The sequence below is a fragment of the Cynara cardunculus genome (genome assembly GCF_001531365.2).
Source record: "Cynara cardunculus var. scolymus isolate 2C chromosome LG 2, CcrdV1, whole genome shotgun sequence".
NCBI classification, from domain to species: Eukaryota; Viridiplantae; Streptophyta; class Magnoliopsida; order Asterales; family Asteraceae; genus Cynara; species Cynara cardunculus.
Window position 1 is genome coordinate 4,707,822 of NC_037529.1, and position 21,376 is coordinate 4,729,197.

A 21,376-nucleotide genomic window follows, 5' to 3' on the forward strand; every position below is an offset into this window, starting at 1 on the left:
GGGTCAAGGTCGGCTAGTGACACGATGGGGATAAGCTTCATCGTCGAGAGGAAAAAAGTTTGGATCACCAGCTAAGGCCCTTAAATGACCGCTCAGTGACAAAAGAGGTATTCGGAGAATGCCTTATATAGATATCCAATATCTCTTGTTATTTGGAACCCTGTTCACCTCTTTGGGATTCTATTCAATCGAGATAAATATTTTATTAAAAAAAGTAACACTTCTTATTTTATTAAAAAAAAAGTATCTTTTAAGGTTTTTAAAATAGTAGCGAGATAAATTTAAAAAGGTTTTTTTAAAAAGTTTTTTCTAATATCCCAAAACACCCTAAAAGTTTAGCGGGTGCATATTATACCTCAAAAGAATCCTACTTACGAAAATAAGTTGAGCGAATGCACGAGAGCTCATTTGGACTTATATAGGCCTGCCCCTGACCGACACAACCCAGGACCGACCCAACATGGTCTTTAAAAAACATTATAAAGTATTTCGCTTATTTTTTCATTTCAAATCTATTAACTTGTTTAAAGCATATCCAACAGTAATGTTAGAGGCTGTTGACAGTTGCTGAATGGTTTGATGCATAATGATTAAGTGGTCATAACGATTAACAGATTCTCATGATATAGTGCAAAATAAAATATAATTGTTTGGTAATTGTTTATGATTAAATCAAGGCTCTTAATGATTAATGAAGACAGAGGGTTGTAGAACTATTAAGAGACATAATTTTTTTTACGAAACAAGATTTATCTTTTAACGATTCAGAGGTTGTCTCTTAATGAAACTATTAAGAGGTAAACAAAAAACCTCTTATTTTACAAATTTTGAAGACTTATAATAAAAAAAATCTGCAGAAAAATGGAGAAAATGTTACATATAATATTGGTTTTGGGTCGACCCATAAACCTTTTTGTTGTTGGGCCCAACTATTTGTTGAATCCTCCGGACACTCTTGTCTGTATATACAAAAGCATAATTCTCTGCTAATATATATGGCATGTACCCTTTCTATTCAAAAGGTTAAGTAACGCACTCCCCCATAAACAACGAGGAGAATGATATCATAATCGTATACGATTACTCAGATCTTAGCCTCAATCACACTCTCTCGATTGCTGATCTGAACACCGCCGAACGAGGCGGTGCAACCACCAGTTGAAATGAATGATTATTTGAAGGATTTTGATGTTCCGGCGAAGCACCCGTCGGAAGCGGCTTTGAGGAAGTGGCGCGACGCCGTCTCTCTCGTCAAAAACCGCCACCGACGATTTCGTCATGTAGCCGACCTCGAAAAGCGATCGATTCACCAGAACCGACTCCGCAAAATCAAGGTTCAATTCCAATCCTGAATCCTTTCCCAAACACACACACACTCGCATGCTAGTATATGTATATGTATGTATATATATATATGTGTTTGATTCATATTTGTTTTTTTTCAATACATCGATTCGTATTCTGTCTGTTAACTCATTCCTTGTGGATTTGAAATCATAAACTTAGTCTCACAATACACACAGAAAAAATTCCTTCATAACTTTATTTTGAGGTATTCACGATAATAATCACCCAAAGATTATCTCCAAATTTTATTCCAGAGTACCTTGTCACAATCTCCTCCACCGATTGAACTATATTTTTTTAATATAGAATAAAAAATTAAAATCGATCTGAAGATGTTATTAAAAACACAGTAAACCTAATTGTTGGAAATAAACCAAAATGTTGTTAATCTCTTCGTATTATCCAGTCTTGGAGGCTTCTTCCAAATTTGAGGATGTATAGCTTCTTACTCTTAATTTCCTTAATGGATATCGATTTAGAACAGTAGCTGAAGCAAAATAATGATTAAAACCTTCAAAATATTTGTTTTAAAGTAGTTATTAGAGATGGTAAAGTTAAGAGTTCACAGGAATTTAGGTTTAAGAACAACTCACTAATGCTATAAAATACAATCCATCAAGAAAAATACTATAAAATATAAAGTCAAAACATGATGGAGGGTAATAAATTTGATGTCCGTTGAATAATTATTGATTCCGAAAAGACTGAATATTGAAATCTTTATCATTTCAATTCAAATATTTCGGCATAATTTTTTGCATTTATTTGGTAACCTATGTTTTCATCAATCCACATTATTCCCAAGCATATATAGGAGGTGTTTGAGATTGTTTATTTGAAACAAATTATGTTTTTTTACAAAAGAGTTTGTTAACTTATTATAAGTTAAAATAATTTAACTTCTTCAAAAACTTTTTATTACCGGTTTGACATCGGTATAAATTGTTTATCCAAACAGTCAAAAATGCTTATTATTGGTGTCACATCGGAATAAGTCAATAAGTTGTTTTTATAAGCATTCCCAAACACGCCCATAATAGTAAATGTTCAACAAAATCGAGGTAGGACATGTAAAAAATCTTCAACAAATATGTTATTTTTTTTATCTATTTCTTTTATTTTAAAGGAGAGTTTTAGAGCAAATGTTTTTAAATCTTCAATTTTTATGGGAATTTTAAAATAAAAATTTAAAATATTTTATATGAATTTTAAAATAGGCACTCATAAAGTTAGACCTTTTACATTGAAATGATTTTATCATGTTTTGATGGACATATTTGCTTTCATAATGGTATGCTTGATTTTAAGTGAGCTAAAAACCTGTTATTTTGAAAGATTTCATGCTAATTTTCTTGAACAAAAGTCAACAATACTCTCTTTTGACATTTCAATGGCAGGCAATAATATAATATAACGATCGAATGAGATTTGAATAGGATTATCCYTGTCATACTATTTTTATGACAACAATGCTCGAAATTCGTTTCTGTTGGTGAAATTAAAAATATTATTTATTTAATGAACACATGATTTGACTCGACTTTGAGTCAAAAAGACCTTTTCTCTATTGATTCTTTTTATCGTGTTTTTCAAAATCTTACTTTTTTTCTTACCTTTTTAGTGTGTCTACGTGATCAGAATATCTTCAACACATCTCCATATTTTAAAAAGAAAATAGAGATTCAAGGTTAGAAATCCCCTTGGGTTGTTAGTATTTTGGAGGATTTATATTTAATAATGTTTTGAAAAATGTTGAAAACATTTTTGTAATAATTAATTAATAAAAAGTAATTTAATTATTTTTTATAATTATTTATAATTTATTTTTATAAATTATTTATAAAAAATGGATTCAATTCATTTCTAATCCTACAAGTCAAACACATCTATATCTCCTTCCAATTTTAAATCATTTCACAAAATTCAAATTCCTTAAAACCATTCATCAAGAAAATTTTTATTTGGATTTCTCTTTCGTTTTTCTTTTATTTAAAAAAATATATAAAGAAATTCTAACAGATTCCATTATATGTGTTGTAAAATATTCTCTAACCATTTTAAAGCTAATCTATTGAAAATATAAATAAAATTCCATTTTGAAACGTGTAATAGGAGAATTCCTAGAAAAGAATTCCGTTTGGTTTATTTAATTGTTGACAACATTTTTGCCTTTTCATTTCCATAAAATTTACAAAAATATAAATATAAACATATCAAAACAATAAAACCAAGCAGGAGATTTAGACGTAGAAAGCGAGTGAAGAAAAGCACAAATTTAGGGCGACAATTCCATTTGGCAATTACCGTGAAAATCAAGGCTATGGGTTATCGACATATGGTATCTGTTTAATATTTTATCATTTTGTGGAATTCTTTAAAATTTATTATTTAAAATATAATTTAATTATACACCTCTAAAATTATTATAGTATTTATGATGAACATGGAGGTCACTTTATTGATTCAACCGTCCATTCTATTAATAGTAGTCGCATTGCAAGTACCAAAGATCCATTAAGCGATATGCCTCTCATATTCAGCCCTCACTTTTCCAAAAGGATGATTATTAAATTCCTAGAGATCGTGGGCTTGTTTCGAATTTTAATAAAAGAGAACCTTTTTATAAACAAGAAATGTAATAAAATTAGAAACCCGACGATAATTCAATTCTTTTCATTATTGTCTGTGTAAAAAGGTTATCATCATAAATAACCATATAAAATAAAAGTTTTTTTATTTTTTTATTTTATAGTTATCTCTTTTTCTTTCCTTCATAAAAATAAAGAAGAGACTGTCACAAGACCTTTTTTTATTATAGTACCGTAAACTACGACTTTGACTTGCTTTTTATACGTCGGCACATATCTTTTTGATGCCGCAAGCTATGGCGTCTCAGCCCCATTTTCCTTTATATGCGTCAAAAAATTTCATAGACTTCAATGCGTTGTGGTATGGGCATTGGCTATTTTGGATTTCTTTTTAAGAAGGTTAAAAAGTTTAGAGATTTTAAGAAAAAGTGCCTTGCGGTACGTTGACTATTTTGAATTTTTCTAAGAAGGCAAAAAAGTAATTTTTTCCCTGTATAGTTACTTATGATGATAACCGATGTAAATAATACACCTATACTTTGAACTATAGATCCAAGGTGCCCTTGTACTCCCTAATAAATTTCATTCTCACATTTCATTTCTGTCACTCGGTTATATAAATAACATACATGGCTAGAGAGAAAATGTGAATTTAAATTAAATAAACTTGAAATATCTATATATTTAAGTTATTATAATTTTTCTAAAATAAAGAACTAAAAATTAAATCCTCTAAAAATTATATTTAACTCCAACGGATTTCTATTTTAAATATTTTAATGTTGATTTTATTATCAAAATATATTATAATTTTATCAATTTAATTCACTTTAAAAAACTATACTATATAATAATAATTTAATATTATTGATGGAAACGAGTAAAAAACTATTTCCTTTTTATTTGCATCAAATTTAGAGAATTTCTAAACTTGTAGGTTTTTATGATTTTTTATTTTAGAGTAATAGAAAAAATCTCTTAAAGTAAAATAAATAACAAGTATATTATTTATATTTTGGAGAATATATCGTAGATCATCATGTGTTTTATGTTTATTTTTAAATGTTTTTCTGTTAAATGTTGGAGACATATTTTTTTATTTCTAAAATTTTCTCAAAATATGATATCTATTCATTTATTATCAATAGCTACAAGATAATATTTAAAATTATTATGATTTATATAAATTTTGTAATTTTGCTATATCAACGTCAGCCTCCGATTATTAGTAAATTATAATCAAAGTCAAATATCACATTTTCTATTAACAAAGTATTAATTATTAAATGTATATTGGTGCATTGATATGTAATGTAACATTTGGTTTTTGAAAGGGGGTTGGAAGGATTTTTTTATCACTTTTATAATGTCTGATCAATGTTTTACATATGTATGTAAGAAAAGTACTCTTACAGACTTTTATGATTGTTTGAATTTTGTGGCTTGTTGATAACTCTAAAAACAATTTTATTTTGAGAACACAACTAAAACCTCAAATCATACCGAGAACAACTTTGATTTGTTTCATATTCATATTAAAATTGATCAAAAAGATGATCTCCATCAATGAAGGCATGAACTTATATCTAACTCACTTAAGAAGTTTCTAGATTACCCCAACAAAGGAACCAATACCAAGTCGTATAGGTGGCAGAGGGTGTCTACAATTAAGGAAAAAATTAAAAGCTTATTGTAAATAGCTAAAATGGTAAAACGGTATCGTATCACTTGTTTATTACCGTGATTTCAACCCTTTCTGGCAGTAAGCCAGTAACTTCCTTTTTCTTTATATTTTTGCTATTTTATTTTTAATTTGCACCACCTGATTTGATGCATGAAAATAATTATTGATTAGGATCGGATAACTGCTGAAAGCATCTAAGTAATAAGCTCACCCCAAGATGAGTGCTCCCCTATTCTGACTTAAAGTATAAAATATATTTAATAAAATATAAAAACTTATAAAGCAAAACTGAATTTACTAATGTAGATTTTAGATATGATTGCTTACATGAGCAATAAACATGCTTCCCTCATGCTTTCAAGGTTATCCATTATTTTAGATCTACTTTATTGGAAAGAAAAAAAAAGTATATTTAATACCACCTCTTGGAACCGATTTATGCACCAAATCATATTCTTTAGTAAAGAGACAATGTATGGTATCAAAGTCAAATGTTTTAGCATTTTATATGTATAACTCATGATTAAGGTTTTTTATATATATTTTGAAGATTGTCTCCTTCTAATTGCTTCTGACGTTAATACAATTACCTCGATTAGATGTTGGTTATTATGATGAATCTTTTTATCAAATGGCTTAGCAGCTTGTCGAGTAGGGGTTTCTGTATCGGTTAACTACGCCCTCGAGCTTGAGGTTTATCAGAATAATGGATCTAAGAGTAAGAATCTCCTAGTAAAAAAAATTAAAAGCATCACAAATTACGAGTTCTTCCTCTTGAGTTGAGGGATCCCGATTCATGGATCTCTCCCCCTTCCTTTGCTTGCAAATTTTCCCTATACTTTGAATATAATATTAAAAAATAATACAAATATCAAGTGGGAAGATCCTCACTTGCTATTTTTGGACTATATATTCATGGCAAAATAGTGCCTGGGTTGGGGATCTGTAGGGATGTTATCAACTTGGAGGTTATCAACTGGGTTAGTTGAATAGAAGCTTATAATATTTTTATAAGAGATTTGTTTTCAATATATAATTGCATCATATTTGATCATTTAATTAGTAGGGACATTTCAATCTTTTTGGAGGCCTGCTATTTCTAAAACTTTTGATTACATTGCACAAATGAGATAACAAAGAATATATGCTAAGAACAAAAATGGATTAAACCAAAAACGATTAACAATCTGAAACTAAACCTAAACCATTAATAATTTGAACTTAAAACCAAACAATTAATGGTCTGAACCTAAATAATTTCGGTTATAATTTTACACAGGTTCAAAATCTCACATTTAACATGCTAAGGGACGACCTTGTTAATTAACATACAAAAATATTATCTAGGAAAAGATTAAACCACACTCCATTATGAAATAAAAACATTATTAAGCAAAATATTACCTACTTTATTACATTTTTGTATATAAATAAAATGATCTATAACAAAAACATAATTTGTTATTTGGTTAATTGAATTGTTTAATCTGAAAATTGATAACCTAAAACCATTTAACCCGAATATCAATTTGTTTGGATGGAGCATCTCTAAAAGATTCTTTAAAATGGAGAATCAAAAGTCAAAATATCCAACAACTTCTTTACTTTGTAGGTTATAATATTTTATATCCTTTATAAAATATTATTTATATCTATCATATACATTCAAGAATTCTATAAAAAATAATTTTATCCTTTCTTTCTAATTTTTTCTATTTTAAAAAAATCTATTATAATAAAAATCTTCAAAATCTTTATTTTAATAAATTTTGTTTTTTCGGATTATCTATACTATATTATAAAGCATTTGAAAAAAACTGTTAAAAATCATTTTTTATGCACAAAATACTGTTTATCGATGCATATTACTTAAAATTCAAGATTACAAGTAAATTATGCGTAAGTACAACTTATTAAAGCTCCATGCATATTTGAATTCGTGTAACTAACTGCAGATAAATTTAATCAAATACAAGATAAATATCTCATTTTAAATATAAAAATCTAAAATATAATTAAGATAATTATTGAGTTCTAACAGAATACTTAATTATTATCTTTATAAAAAAATTATATATTATCAAACCTAAATTAAATTATTTCGCTACGTTAAATTAAATTATAATATATATTTAAATTAAAAGAATTACACAAAACTAGAAATTTTGAATAGTTAACTTGATACTAATCTTTATATATATATATATACGTTTTTTTTTTCAAATTTTAATGATATTTTAAACTTTATATTTTATTTAAAAATAATAATATTATCGTTTTTATAAAACTATACATAAAATCGTATTATATTAATATAAATAAAGAATAAAACAAGACATTAAAATCGGAATATGTATCAATTTACCCTTCTATTCCCTCAAAATAGACTTTCTCAATATTCAAGACTTCATCTGAAGCCATGAGACGACCAGGTTCCAAACCGTCGATTCGTATGTCGTGCTGGGCCACCGACCACGCTATAGATGAAGAATATTCACCTTACGCGTCGCCAACGCGTGCAAGAAGTCAGACTTCTTCCTCATCTTCCAGGAATGGAAAGGTGGCGAAAAGGTTCACCTACATTTTTAACCGTAAATGGCACGAAAGACCCTTCGAGTTTGATCAATATACCAGAAAACCTTTGAAATTTTGGTCTAGCTGTTTGCCATGTTTTAACAATAATTTTTGGTGGGCCAAGAATTTAGGCAAACCCAATGGTTGGTCTAGGGGTGTTAATTGATTTGAGTTTTTAACGAGTTATTAGAGTTCGAGCCGATCTTTAATATAAAATTGTTTAAATTAACGAATTGAACTTTATAAGATTAATGTTTGATTCTGTTCATTTAAAAACACGAATAAGTTTTTCGAGTCAAATCATTTGAGTAGTATACGTTTTCAGCCATATATGCTCATAAGTCATAATATTATAATTTAAAATTTATCGAACTTCAACCAATAAACAAGTTAATCAATCTTGAGATAAATTTTTAAACGAGCTTGTAAAGCTTGAATTTTAAATAATAATGTATTTTATTTTGAAAAGTTATTCAAGTTAAACCATGATATTATCTTTTTTTATCAAATAACCTATTGAAAAATTCTTGATCTAAAAGAAACGTTTCACATGATAATTATTAGGCAGGCAAGAAATGGTGGATATTGCTACGAATTTCTAAGGTCTTGGATTAGGTTATAGATGTTCGTTTGGACATTGAGGGACTATTTATCAAAAACTTATCGGGTAAAGCGTTTTCCTATAAAAGTAATCACTATAATTTACCTTATGGGATACCATTCCAGGCTATCAAAATAGCGTATATAACCCGGAAAGTCCTTATCGAGTAAGAGTTATCACCCTCATGACTTACCAGATGGAACTCTTGAACCTTGTTTTCCCTCTTACAGATAATATTCTTGGTATTTGCTATGTTGACCTGGTAAGGTAATTGAATTGGTAAGTGCTTACCAAGATAAATGTTTAGTAAACGATCCCTTAGTCGATTAAAAAATGGAGTGGGCTAAATGTACCCCTATATATTGTTAAATGCACTCCTACCTATCAATTTTCTTCTCACATACAGTAACATCAATATATACTTTTAGCTTTGCAATGCATGATTTGATCTGGTTCTAACATAAAAATAGTGCATATAGCATTGGGGAATGCTATTTGCATCTTTCTATTTAAAAATCAAGTTAATTCATGTATTGTTAATGTAAAAAGTAAACATTAACGTTGTTGACGTGTATGAGAAAAAAATTCATAAGTAAAGATACTTTTAATAATATATGGGTGCATGTAACTAGCCAACCCCTTAACAATATATTGGGTTTTATTGGGTACTACTACAAACTTGAGGGTTTATGGCAAAAGTAGCTTGAATAAGATTTTCTGATTTGGACAGCTTTTTGTATAACAATGAAATTTCYACGAATCTTCCTCTGCCCTGAGATGCCCCCCACGATCGCCTATCAATAATTATACTATTAATAATGAAAGGTACAGCAGAAGAATATATTCAGTATACTTCAATTATCAAGAGTTTACCAAAGAAAAGTTGTAGTTGTTTTCTTAATGGTGGGTATCCGGTCTGTTTATTCAGGTGAATATAGAGGGTGTAGAATCATCCTAAGTAAACCTTCATGATTATAACGTCTATATTCATATCTAAGAAAGATTATACTTTCATTAAATCCTCCTAAGTTATAAGCTATGTGTCACATCCTAGTAGTTAAAAGTTTTAATTCTTGTGCCTCCGTTTGCTTCGCTTTTTGCTCCCATGGTATATGTACGATATAGAATTAATAGTAATTTACAGTTCTGTTATTTAAACCTTATTAGAGGTCCAACAAATGTAAAGGAGGATTCAAATAGATGGAGATGAGGTTGGAAATAGGGGTTAGAGATGGAAATGAGGTGGGGGATAAGTACTAAAATACCCCTGTCCCTCTCCATGTCCCTGCCCTTATTTATAGGGCCGTCTTTGCCCCTACACCGTCTAATTCTTGAGGGTATCTTCATATATAAGATAGAGATTTTCAAGCAATAAAAAACATTAAAATTAAATATTTAGAACATGAAAATTATATTTTATTAAAAGTATTGAATATTTCAATAATATATTTAATGTTTAAATATTTAAAGTAGTGTAGATATTTGATTTGAATATAATAATTCTTTCTTAAAGATTTTGTCTTTTATTACTTTATTTTTAAAAAAAGTATCGGGTATCTCCTCGAACTCAAACTTCAGGGGAAAAATTGACTTTTAGTTTACAAAGAGTAATGAATTAAGCAGCCTCAATGATTGTTGCTCCAGCCAATCAAATCCAGGTTAAAATAAATTAAAACATTCGAGTCAAAACGCTAATCAATTTATTATTTAATAGATTGCAAGTTCTAAGTCTCTCGACATCATCCATTAATTTATGGACCATTAAAAAATTCATTTAGCTTAGGTATGGTTATAATTATACACAAAACCATGTAGTCGGGGAAGGTTTTTGGTGAAAAGACCTGGAGATATCATAAATGTTTTTCTCGGGGTCAACCCCAAATAYGAAAAAAAAAATTGAGTTATAGCTTGTGGTTGAATCCCGACATGGGATGGTTACGGCAAGTTTATGTTTGTATAGCTTGTGAGAAAGATAGAAAGCATGATGGTCAGACGGGAAGAGGAGAGGTAAGCCGAGGAGCATGTGGGATGAACAACTGAGGCTGGACGTGACTTTTTAGACATTTTCGAGTAAATGAAGTCTCTTATAGGAGTTTTTGTAGACCAAAGACTAGGATAACATACTCTATGTGGGACTTGTAACTAAGTGTGAATTCAACCACACACAATTAATTCGGAAACAATAGGTCTAGCAACAAGTAGATGACAATCCAGGCACAATAAACCAACCACCAACAAGATCCAAGCAATATAAACCGATATCAACTAATGCGGACCGCTACCACGTACCAGTTATGGATACCCAGTTAAGGTCCGGTTTTGTACATCTCTAATTTAAAGATATAATATCAAACTTTTAACTTTCTTAGGCTTTCTTAAAATAGTTGTATTTTGTACCCTAAAGTGGTCTGCTTAATGTATCACTTGCTTAGAAGATTATAGCTACAAAACAAAGAGGCTTCATCTTAGAAGATTACCAGCGAATTCACCATCACTGGGGAATTACCAGCGGATTTTTCCGTCGGCAATCACGATCACTAGCCATATTTTCTCCGGCTATGAGATCTGTCGCTGATGGCTTTTTCTGGCCGATTACCGACGGATTTTTTGTCGTTGAAGCCCCTTTGTATTAAGTGGCAACATAATGACGTTTTTCAGAAGTTTTCACACTGCATACTTGCCAACTAATGCTATATTTAACCAACAGACTCCAAAAGCGCTACATTCTGCTTGCAGCCAATACACCACATGCCTATTCCTGAGTTAATTTGAATTTTTTAGTTAAAACTAGATAACAATGTAAAATGACTTAACATAAAAGGAGCATAATTCATTCCAAAAAGTGAAAAACAGTCCTTGGAGCTTATTGAAAAGCTATTTGAAGTAGAATTTTCAAAACGTTAGCTTATAAATTGGTAACTGACATTTTTCAATAAGCTCAAAAAAAGCTATCTCATGGAATTCTAAATTTGATGTAGATATGTTATGCATGAGTTTGCACACTGCAAACCTACCAGCTAACCCTGATAGATTCTTCTAACAGAATATGTTCAAGAGATGATTTCTCTAAGATCTATTTCACATAATCATTTCGTTCTCACCTTTGGCAGGAAGATTTGCGTGTTACCTTTATGGCCATGAGGGCAGCAATGCGATTTATAGATGGTACGTTGAATCTATGCAGTGTTGCAAAAACTGAAATGGATCCATTTTTCAACTTTCCTTTATGTACCCCATCAGCTTTTGCTCTCTTAAAAGAAATTGTCAAAATGTACCAATAGATTGTCTTGTAGGACAACAATAAAGCTTTTTATTTAAGAGTGTTGCAATAAGTTTATTGGAATTTTTTTGAGCATCTTAACAAGTCTTTTAGGACATTTTTTAAAATAAAACGTTGTATTAGTTATTTTATAGGACACTATCTGAAAAAATGTCTTAGAAAAACAAACGTGCTAAAAAAGACATGTTTATATATAAAATAACTAATACAATGTTTTATTTTATAAATGTCCTAATAAAATTGTTGAGATGACTAAAAGCGTCATATAAACTTATTAACATTTTTAGACAAGATCCTTTATTTTTTGAGTCTAATATAGTTTGTTAAGACACTTGATATTCTTAGCTTCCTATAAACCCAATTTTGTTGTTGTATGCATCGATGATTTATGAATCCTATGTCAACAGCTGCTGCTCACCCTCAAAATGTTCATGAACATCATCAGCCAAGGCATGTAACATTTTCCGAATTCACCAACAATCCAGATAAACTTGCATCCATGGTTCGTAATTATGATGTCAAGACCTTACGATCTCTTCGTGGAGTCGATGGAATTGCAGAAGCCATAGACGTCTCATTAGACGAAGGAATCAAATCAAGCGAATTGTCCATCAGACAAGAGACTTATGGCATCAACAAATATACCGAAAAGCCTTCCAAGAGCTTCTTTATGTTCGTATGGGAGGCCCTTCATGATCTTACTCTCATTATCCTTATAGTTTGCGCCGTGGTCTCAATTGGTGTGGGACTCGCAACCGAAGGCTGGCCCGATGGGATTTATGATGGATTGGGAATTCTACTCAGTATTCTATTAGTAGTCACGGTTACGGCTGTGAGTGACTACAAACAGTCTTTGCAGTTTAAGGATCTTGATAAAGAGAAGAAAAAGATTTCATCTCATGTAACAAGAGACGGGTATCGGAAAAAGATCTCCATTTATGACTTAGTTGTTGGAGATATTGTCCACTTATCGATCGGTGATCAAGTTCCAGCCGATGGGATATTCATATCAGGATACAACTTGTTGATCGATGAATCCAGCTTAACGGGTGAGAGCAATCCTGTGAATATTGATGAAAAGAAGCCTTTTCTACTTGCAGGAACCAAAGTGCAAGATGGTTCAGCTAAGATGCTTGTTACAGCCGTGGGCATGAAAACCGAATGGGGAAAGTTGATGGAAACGTTAAGCGAAGAAGGAGAAGACGAAACCCCGTTGCAAGTCAAGTTAAATGGAGTCGCTACAATCATTGGGAAAATCGGATTGGTGTTTGCCGTGTTGACGTTTCTTGTGTTAACCGTGAGGTTTCTCGTGGAAAAAGCAATGCACAATCAGTTCTCGAGTTGGTCATCGAGCGATGCTTTGACTATGTTAGATTACTTTGCGACTGCTGTTACTATTATTGTGGTTGCAGTGCCAGAAGGCCTACCGTTGGCCGTTACCCTCAGCCTTGCCTTTGCGATGAAGAAGTTAATGAACGATAAGGCGCTTGTAAGACATCTCTCTGCTTGTGAAACAATGGGTTCTTCGACTTGTATATGCACAGATAAAACGGGCACGTTAACGACAAATCATATGATTGTCGATAAAATATGGGTATCGGGCGAAACAAAAGATGTTAGAGACAACGAAGGTCGAGTTTTGTCTTCGAAGTTATTAGAAGGTGTGTCAAACGTTCTCTTGCAAGGTATATTTGAATGTACAGGCTCCGAGGTGGTCAAGGACAAAAACGGAAAAAAGAATATTTTGGGAACCCCAACCGAGTCCGCAATATTGCAATACGGGCTGGATCTTGGCGGAGATTTCAATGCCACACACAGCGAGATTAAGATGTTAAAAATGGAACCTTTTAATTCCGCCAAGAAGAAAATGTCCGTGATTGTAGCTCTCCCGGATGGCCAAATTCGCGCATTTTGCAAAGGTGCATCCGAAATAGTATTAGGATTATGTGACAAGATCATCGATCGCAATGGAGAAGCTGTTCCCATGTCCGAAGAGAAAGTAAAGGTTGTTACAGACGTCATCGAAGAATTTGCTGTGGATGCTTTGAGAACTCTTTGTTTGGCTTATTTGGATGTTGAAGGTGGTTTTGATGGTCAACAGAACATACCCGAACGTGGATATACATTGATTGCGGTTGTTGGAATTAAGGATCCGGTTCGACCAGGGGTTAAGGAAGCCGTTGGAACTTGTTTAGCWGCTGGCATTACTGTTCGTATGGTTACAGGTGATAATATCAACACGGCTAAAGCCATTGCAAAGGAATGTGGCATACTTACCGTAGGCGGCTTGGCCATTGAAGGTCCAGAGTTCCGGACCCTAACTACCGAGCAATTGAATGAAATCGCACCTAGAATTCAGGTAAAACATTAGTATACAACCGCAACTAAAAGAAAATGGTTTTTGAACTGAAACCAAACGAACCAGTAAATCTCACACAGATTGAACTGCATTTCCATGAATATTGTAGGTAATGGCTAGATCGTCACCAACGGACAAGTATGATCTTGTAAAGCATTTGAGAGGCATGTCTGAAGTTGTCGCAGTTACGGGTGATGGCACGAATGATGCTCCAGCATTACACGAGTCGGATATCGGGTTTGCCATGGGTATAGCCGGAACCGAGGTTTGTATTTTCTTTTATTAGATACCCTTTTCAAATTAATGTGTATATACATGCTTATGGGAGAGAATAAAGTTCAAATGAGAACGATATGGAACCAATTATTTTATGTATTATTTATCATGAATACTATTATTTATAATGAATATCATGCATTTTTATTACGAGTAATTTTCCTCATGAATATCTATACGACATTTATCATGAATAAAACATAAATAATTGGTTCTTAAGTTCTCAAAATATTTACGGTTGTCATATAAACCTCCCTCTATATATGTTTATGAGCATCCGTATCATATATTTGCCTCTCGACAGTTTTTAGCAACTCTTGCACCTCAACATCTCTAGTATTATACCCGCAGGTCGCAAAAGAACAAGCTGATGTCATCGTGATGGATGATGATTTCGCAACAATTGTAAAAGTAGCGAAATGGGGACGTGCTGTATACATTAACATTCAAAAGTTTGTGCAGTTCCAGTTAACCGTTAATATCGTTGCTCTGATGATCAACTTTGTTTCTGCATGCCTCACAGGTGCATTGGTCTTTATTAACTACCATCAGTTAGCTTATTTTTTTAGCTTATTGAAAAAGTCCCGTTTGATTAGTTATAAACTAGCCTTTTGAAAAACTATTTCGGATGACATTTAAATAAGCTCAAGGGCTATTTTCACTTTTTCCATCTATGCCCATTATTTTTCTAAATAAATTTTCACATGTACTTTTAGATCATTTTACACCAAAGATAACTAATTTATCTACTAACCTATCAACCAACAACTAGCTTATCCGCTAATGACAACAGTTATGACGTGCTTATTCTCTTATAACGTAACTGCAGGGTCTGCCCCTCTCACGGCTGTGCAATTGCTTTGGGTCAACCTGATCATGGACACCTTGGGTGCATTGGCACTGGCCACTGAACCACCGAATGAGGGTCTGATGAAACGGCCACCCGTTAAGCGAACCGACAGTTTCATTACAAAGACGATGTGGAGGAACATCATTGGTCAGAGTATTTACCAAATGGCTGTCCTATTTGTTCTCAATTTTGCTGGGAAGCCAATTTTGAATTTACATGGATCGAATGCAACTGCCGTCCTTAATACTTTCATCTTCAACACCTTCGTCTTCTGTCAGGTTATACAAGTTCTAATTACCTCAAATGTTTTCGTATATATATATGTTTTATTGAAAAGGAGAGTTAAAGTGAGAAGCATAAGCAAACATCTTACCCTTAATCACCTTTAATCTCAAGCCCACTCATGCGCATGATACAGGAGTTGATCCGGTGCATATTTGTGCATTTCATCCTAATGTGCCTCAAAAGTGAAGATCTCTTCTTATGTTTATCACCTTAACTTTCATTCCCACTTGAACCCAAACATTAGTTAATATAATCTATTGATCAAATGACTCAATTAGTACCATGTGATCCTTGTCTCAAATGTATACAGATAAGATTGGATTAGACTGGACAGAACAAGACATGACAAAACACAACTATAAGACTGGACTTGACAAGACTAGACATGACAAGTCTGGTGCTACAAGTAAGACCGGACAAGACAGTGTCCTGTCACATGTCACGCCAAACGTGAGACAATGAGTTTTGTCCCGTCATTTCCGGTCTAGTCCATGTCCCATGTACCAAACACATAGGGAAAAAGAGTGTTTAGTACGTGGGACAGGGCTGTGGGACAAAATAGGTCGAACAAAAATAAGGGAATGGGCAAGATTGGTAAAATTACTAAATTGCCCATGTTAAATTAAAAGCCTAAAATCCCACGGTTTTTCACCTGCCTACCTCACTTTTGTCTTTCTAGTCTAGTCGTGTCTGATCCCATTCGCATACCAAACGATCACTTAGAGATTAGTTTCTCGATAGTTTTAAAAAAATACCAGTTATGCCAAAATGTCGCACTTGTATAAATTATATCACACATTATATTGACATGGGTTATTTGTGCTCTCTTTTTACCGGTGTATTTCGACAGGTTTTTAATGAAATAAACAGCCGTGACATCGACAAGATAAACATTTTCCGTGGCATGTTCAGCAGTTGGATATTCATAGGCGTCATGATCTCGACGGTCGTATTTCAAGTCATCATAGTCGAGTTTCTCGGCACTTTTGCAAGCACCGTCCCCCTAGACTGGGAACTGTGGTTACTTAGCATCGTGATCGGATTTGTGAGCATGCCGATCGCAGTTGTTTTGAAGTGCATTCCGGTTGAGAAGGCTGCTGTTAAGCAACAACATGATGGTTATGAGATACTCCCCGATGGCTCAGAACAGGTTTGATCGAAAGCTGAAGGGGTATTGTATCGTTTTTCTTTCCTTTTCGTTATACCGACAGGTTTCAAGCGATCTTTTCTCATCAATCTCCTAACCGTGCATAATATATGGTATAGTTTCTTTTGCTTTCTTTTACAACTTTTCCGGTGCTCGATTGCGTGATGATTTGAGAGTTACACTTTTACATGACGAATTCGTCGTCTTATTTCCATGTTATATTCATAAATTAACTGCTTTTGTTCAAATAATGAATAGTCCTTTTGATAGTCGAAAAGATGGTCGGAACTCTTGAACTCTAGGAAGTTCTTGGAACACTATTTGAAGTATTGTTTAACAAGTTCAATTAGTTTTTTTTCTTCTACTTTTTCTAATTGTGACGGTTTACTTCTTAATAGTTCTATTAAGAGACGATCTCTGAATTGTTAAGAAGTGAATCTTGTTTGACAAAAAAAAATCTGTCTCTTTATGGTTCTAAAACCATCCGAACGATTTTGTATCTTCGGTCTTCCTTAATCATTCAACGCCCTAATTTTACTCTTATACCAAACAATTATATTTCATTTTGCATTATATCATAAGAGTCTCTTAATCATTCTGTATCAAACCATTTAGCAACTGGCAAGCAATGTCTTAGATTTTTCCAATTAATCTTTTAACACATCATTTTATAATGTTATCTAGTTTGTCGGTTCTTACCAAACACGGCTATTATTTCATTAACCAACTAGTTAGTTGAAATTTAGTTCTTAAATTAGTTACATTTAATGAAATTGACAGATAAATTAAATGACAATGTAAAATCGTCTTAAATGATAAGGGGTTGGAATGACAGTAAGCCGATAGAGTCGTAAATTTAAAATTGCTTTAAAGCTTATCAAAAGCTACCTGAAATAGTTTTACAAAAAGCTACGTGAGTTCGAAGTACGATTCGAGAACAGGATCAAACTACGTAATAATGCCCGAGTTTCTAACAATTACATACCACAAACCAAATCGAACTCACACTCAACGGCAAGCATCTGATACCGTGGAAACTGCGTGTAAAAACAATTTCCTTAAATGCTCGTAAAACCAAGGGGACGTGGTGTTCCCACGAGGTCGTTAGATCCGAGACAAAAATATGCTTCATTCGCCACCACTTCTACTTTTAACGAGGATCTCTGCATGCTAAGCGCTTTCGGTCCAAAAAAAACAATAATAACCACAATGATCATCGGTATCTCCTTTTGGCTTCTCCATAAGCAACCACCCCCATAACGGTCATCGAGTAACCAGCTATACCTACAAACGTAACCGGGTTTTTGAAAAGGAGTATCGAGATAACAACGGCTACGGCTCCTTTTGCGTTCCCCAGTACCTGATCACCATTAATAGAGTTCAGTCCAAAGCAAATATGATGGTTCGATTTCTGAAGCAAAGGGCGATAATATGTCAAGCTTCATAACAAATGTTGCAGATCGAAAAACGTCACTATTCGTATAAATTTAAAACTTGAAGTACGGATAGACCTCCTAGTAATTTTACGAGTATGACCTCCGAGGTAATTTTCGAGCTTTGTTGCCTAGGGGTTGTTTGACAATTGTTGAATGGTTTGGTGCAAAATGATTAAGTGGTCAGAATGATTAAGAGGCTCTCATGATATAGTGCAAAATGAAATATAATTGTTTGGTAATTGTGTACAATGAAATTAGCGCTCTTAATGGTTAAGGGAGATTCAGGATACAAAATCATTCAGAAGGTTTTAGAACCATTAAGAAGAAGACTTTTTTTTTTGCCAAACAAGATTCACCTCTTAACGATTCAAATGTTGTGTCTTAATGTAACTATTAAGAGGTAAAGAAACAACTCTTAACCCTATATATGCCTCGACTTCCACAGGACGGTAGAGTGAGGGCACGGGGCAACCCTAGCCCCTTACTAATTCCGCCCCCATGTACATTGCAATTTATTTAATAAAAAACGGAAAAAGACAAAAAAAAATGGTAAAAAGACCAAAATGCCCTCTCGTGCTTCTTACAAAGTCAAAACGCATTTCGTTTCTTGGATCGTAGGGGGGTTTCGAGATTCAAGTTTTGACAAATACGTAAAGAGATACGTCACGCAACTATTGGAGTTAATAATGTGGTAAAATATATACGTAAAAAGTGCAAAAAGAACCAAGAGACGGACCTGGAGTGTCAATGCACTAGTGTTCTTGGTGACCAAGAAGTTGGTCAAGTTGGCTGCATAAGCCATGGTTGAATTCACCAAAAGCAGTAGCCACATGAACCTATGTTTCAATGCAAGAGAGACGGTAACATCGATCACATCCGGCTCCATCACAAGTGCCGCCGGCAATAATACAACAATCGCGATCGGGGACATATATAGCAACAGATTCATCGAGTTCAATTTTTCGCTGCAAATATAAACAACTCATGTGAGCAAACAAACTGAAAATGCAACTTAATTTCAAATCCAAGAAATCCAATTCCGTTATGGATTATGAACTCAAGTGTGTATTCGTTAGCGGGTCCTTTGGTCAAATGACCTTCTGCCAAGTTAGTTTTAGATCCATCACTTCACTTCCATACGTAAAAACGCCCAAAAACTTGTCAGAAGGTCATGGATTTAAAAAGAAGCTGTCAAGAGATCATTTACCGATGTGTAAAATGGATTTACCCTTCGGAAGATAGGAGGATGCCCTGAAGAACCGACTTGAAGGCCCTAGCAGCGGTCGCACTTATGCACATAATGAATCCATATAAATGAAAACTCGGCTCACCCTACCAAAAACCGATAAAGTTTATTACTTTTGCTAGCAACAACGAAATTACGGGAGAAAGCTATGCAACTATGTCGAACAAAGAAAACGTTGTTGTGATTCTTTAAAGTGTTTGATGGAGTTTAAACATATATCAACACCAAACCCTAATGGGTTCAAGCTTATGGATCCAACTGCTGCTGGCTCGCTATGATTTACCTCCCCGTGATGGCTGACTGGACACGGAACCGGTGCAGTGGCGGCATTAAACAAATTCCAAATTTGAGGGAGATGGGACAAGATCGATAAATCTTTATACTACCTATGTCATATTAAAGCAATTCTTTCACCGGTTTAAGTGGCTGTTTGTTTGGTTTTCCATCAAGTCCTATATGAATAAAGCTGTTTGTAGCTGTTTAACCTATCAGTATAGATTGGGAAGGTTTTTGTTTGGGGGGTTTTCTCATTGATAGAAAGGGTTTTTGTTTGGGAGTGCTTTATGATATGAATTGGGCAGGTTTGGTGAAAACCTTGACTTTCTGCATAAAACTCCCACTAGAGGCTTATTGAATAAGCCAATTTCAATATATTAAGCCACTATCCAACAGTGAATAAGTTGTGGAGTCGCATTAAGCCGTTAAGCTGCTAACGGACAGGCCCTAACTCAATCTCAACTGTCCGGTTCAGTCTACCCTTAAGCACTACAGATCAAGATCCAACTCCAACAACTACACTATTTCTATTTTAGAAACATAGATCAAGAAAAGGAACAACAATCACATATAATTTAATCAAGAAATGTAATAATAATTGAAGAAAATAGACGGCAGAAAATTACCCCACTGGCAATCACAACACCAGTAACAACAGGAACAAGAGCACCATAAGTAACCCAAGCCTCTCTCTTGAAGGTCATCAAGTATGCAAACATGGCTGTGAAGAACGGCGTCGTCGCACCGACAGCTTGGTTGAAAGAAACCGGCAAAAACCTAAGGGAAATATTCCCGCCGACAACAGACCCACAAAACACAATGCTGAGAGTTGCAATCCTTAAAAACTGCGACCTCGATTTGATCTTCTGAAAGGSCACGATTTTGAGGAAAACAATGGAGATGTAACTGAGGATAGCACAAGCTGACATGTGGCACATTGTGAGGAAAATTGGGAATTTGAAGCCATAGTTGGAGAGCAAGAGTTTGTTGAGAAGAAGAACGCCGATGTTGGATGAATACCAAAGGATTATGAGGGAGGAGATGAAGAAAATGTGGGTGGATGATGAAGAGGATGACATTGTGTTGTGGGATCTATGGAGGAAGGATGATTAATGAAGCAAAAACCATGGATCTGGGTTAGGATTTGATGTCCCGATGTTTCTGCCGTGATGCAATGAATCTGTGTCGGGAGGTCATCGCCGGGATATGGACACAGGAGCAACCTTTTTATGTTCTACGTGTCACTTTTCTATTTGTTGCCTCGTTTTTCATTTTCATCAAAAGCATTTCTTTTGTAACTCCACCAATATAATTTATATATATATATATATATATATATATCTATATAGGGGTTGGTTCAAATACTAACCCAATATTTTGTGCAAACTATGCTAACCCATCTTAATCGTTCATTTTCTCATCTAACG

General features: G+C 33.5%; 2 protein-coding genes across 2 annotated transcripts; one reads left to right on the forward strand and one right to left on the reverse strand.

Moving 5' to 3' along the window:
- Nucleotides 1–1,035: 1,035 nt before the first annotated feature.
- LOC112507632 (calcium-transporting ATPase 4, plasma membrane-type-like) lies at nucleotides 1,036–17,125 on the forward strand. The gene is made up of 7 exons (XM_025112281.1): nucleotides 1,036–1,334; nucleotides 11,905–11,959; nucleotides 12,482–14,433; nucleotides 14,543–14,698; nucleotides 15,061–15,232; nucleotides 15,539–15,837; nucleotides 16,695–17,125. Exons 1-7 carry the CDS (start codon nucleotides 1,164–1,166, stop codon nucleotides 16,998–17,000), a joined length of 3,111 nt encoding a protein of 1,036 aa, XP_024968049.1. The 5' UTR covers nucleotides 1,036–1,163; the 3' UTR covers nucleotides 17,001–17,125.
- A 712-nt stretch (nucleotides 17,126–17,837) lies between these two features.
- LOC112506751 (UDP-URONIC ACID TRANSPORTER 1-like) lies at nucleotides 17,838–21,203 on the reverse strand. The gene is made up of 4 exons (XM_025110995.1): nucleotides 20,576–21,203; nucleotides 19,656–19,759; nucleotides 19,164–19,392; nucleotides 17,838–18,351 (listed from the first exon to the last, which is right to left on the reverse strand). The coding sequence occupies exons 1-4, from the start codon at nucleotides 21,026–21,028 to the stop codon at nucleotides 18,205–18,207; spliced, it is 933 nt and encodes a 310-aa protein (XP_024966763.1). The 5' UTR covers nucleotides 21,029–21,203; the 3' UTR covers nucleotides 17,838–18,204.
- Nucleotides 21,204–21,376: the final 173 nt, after the last annotated feature.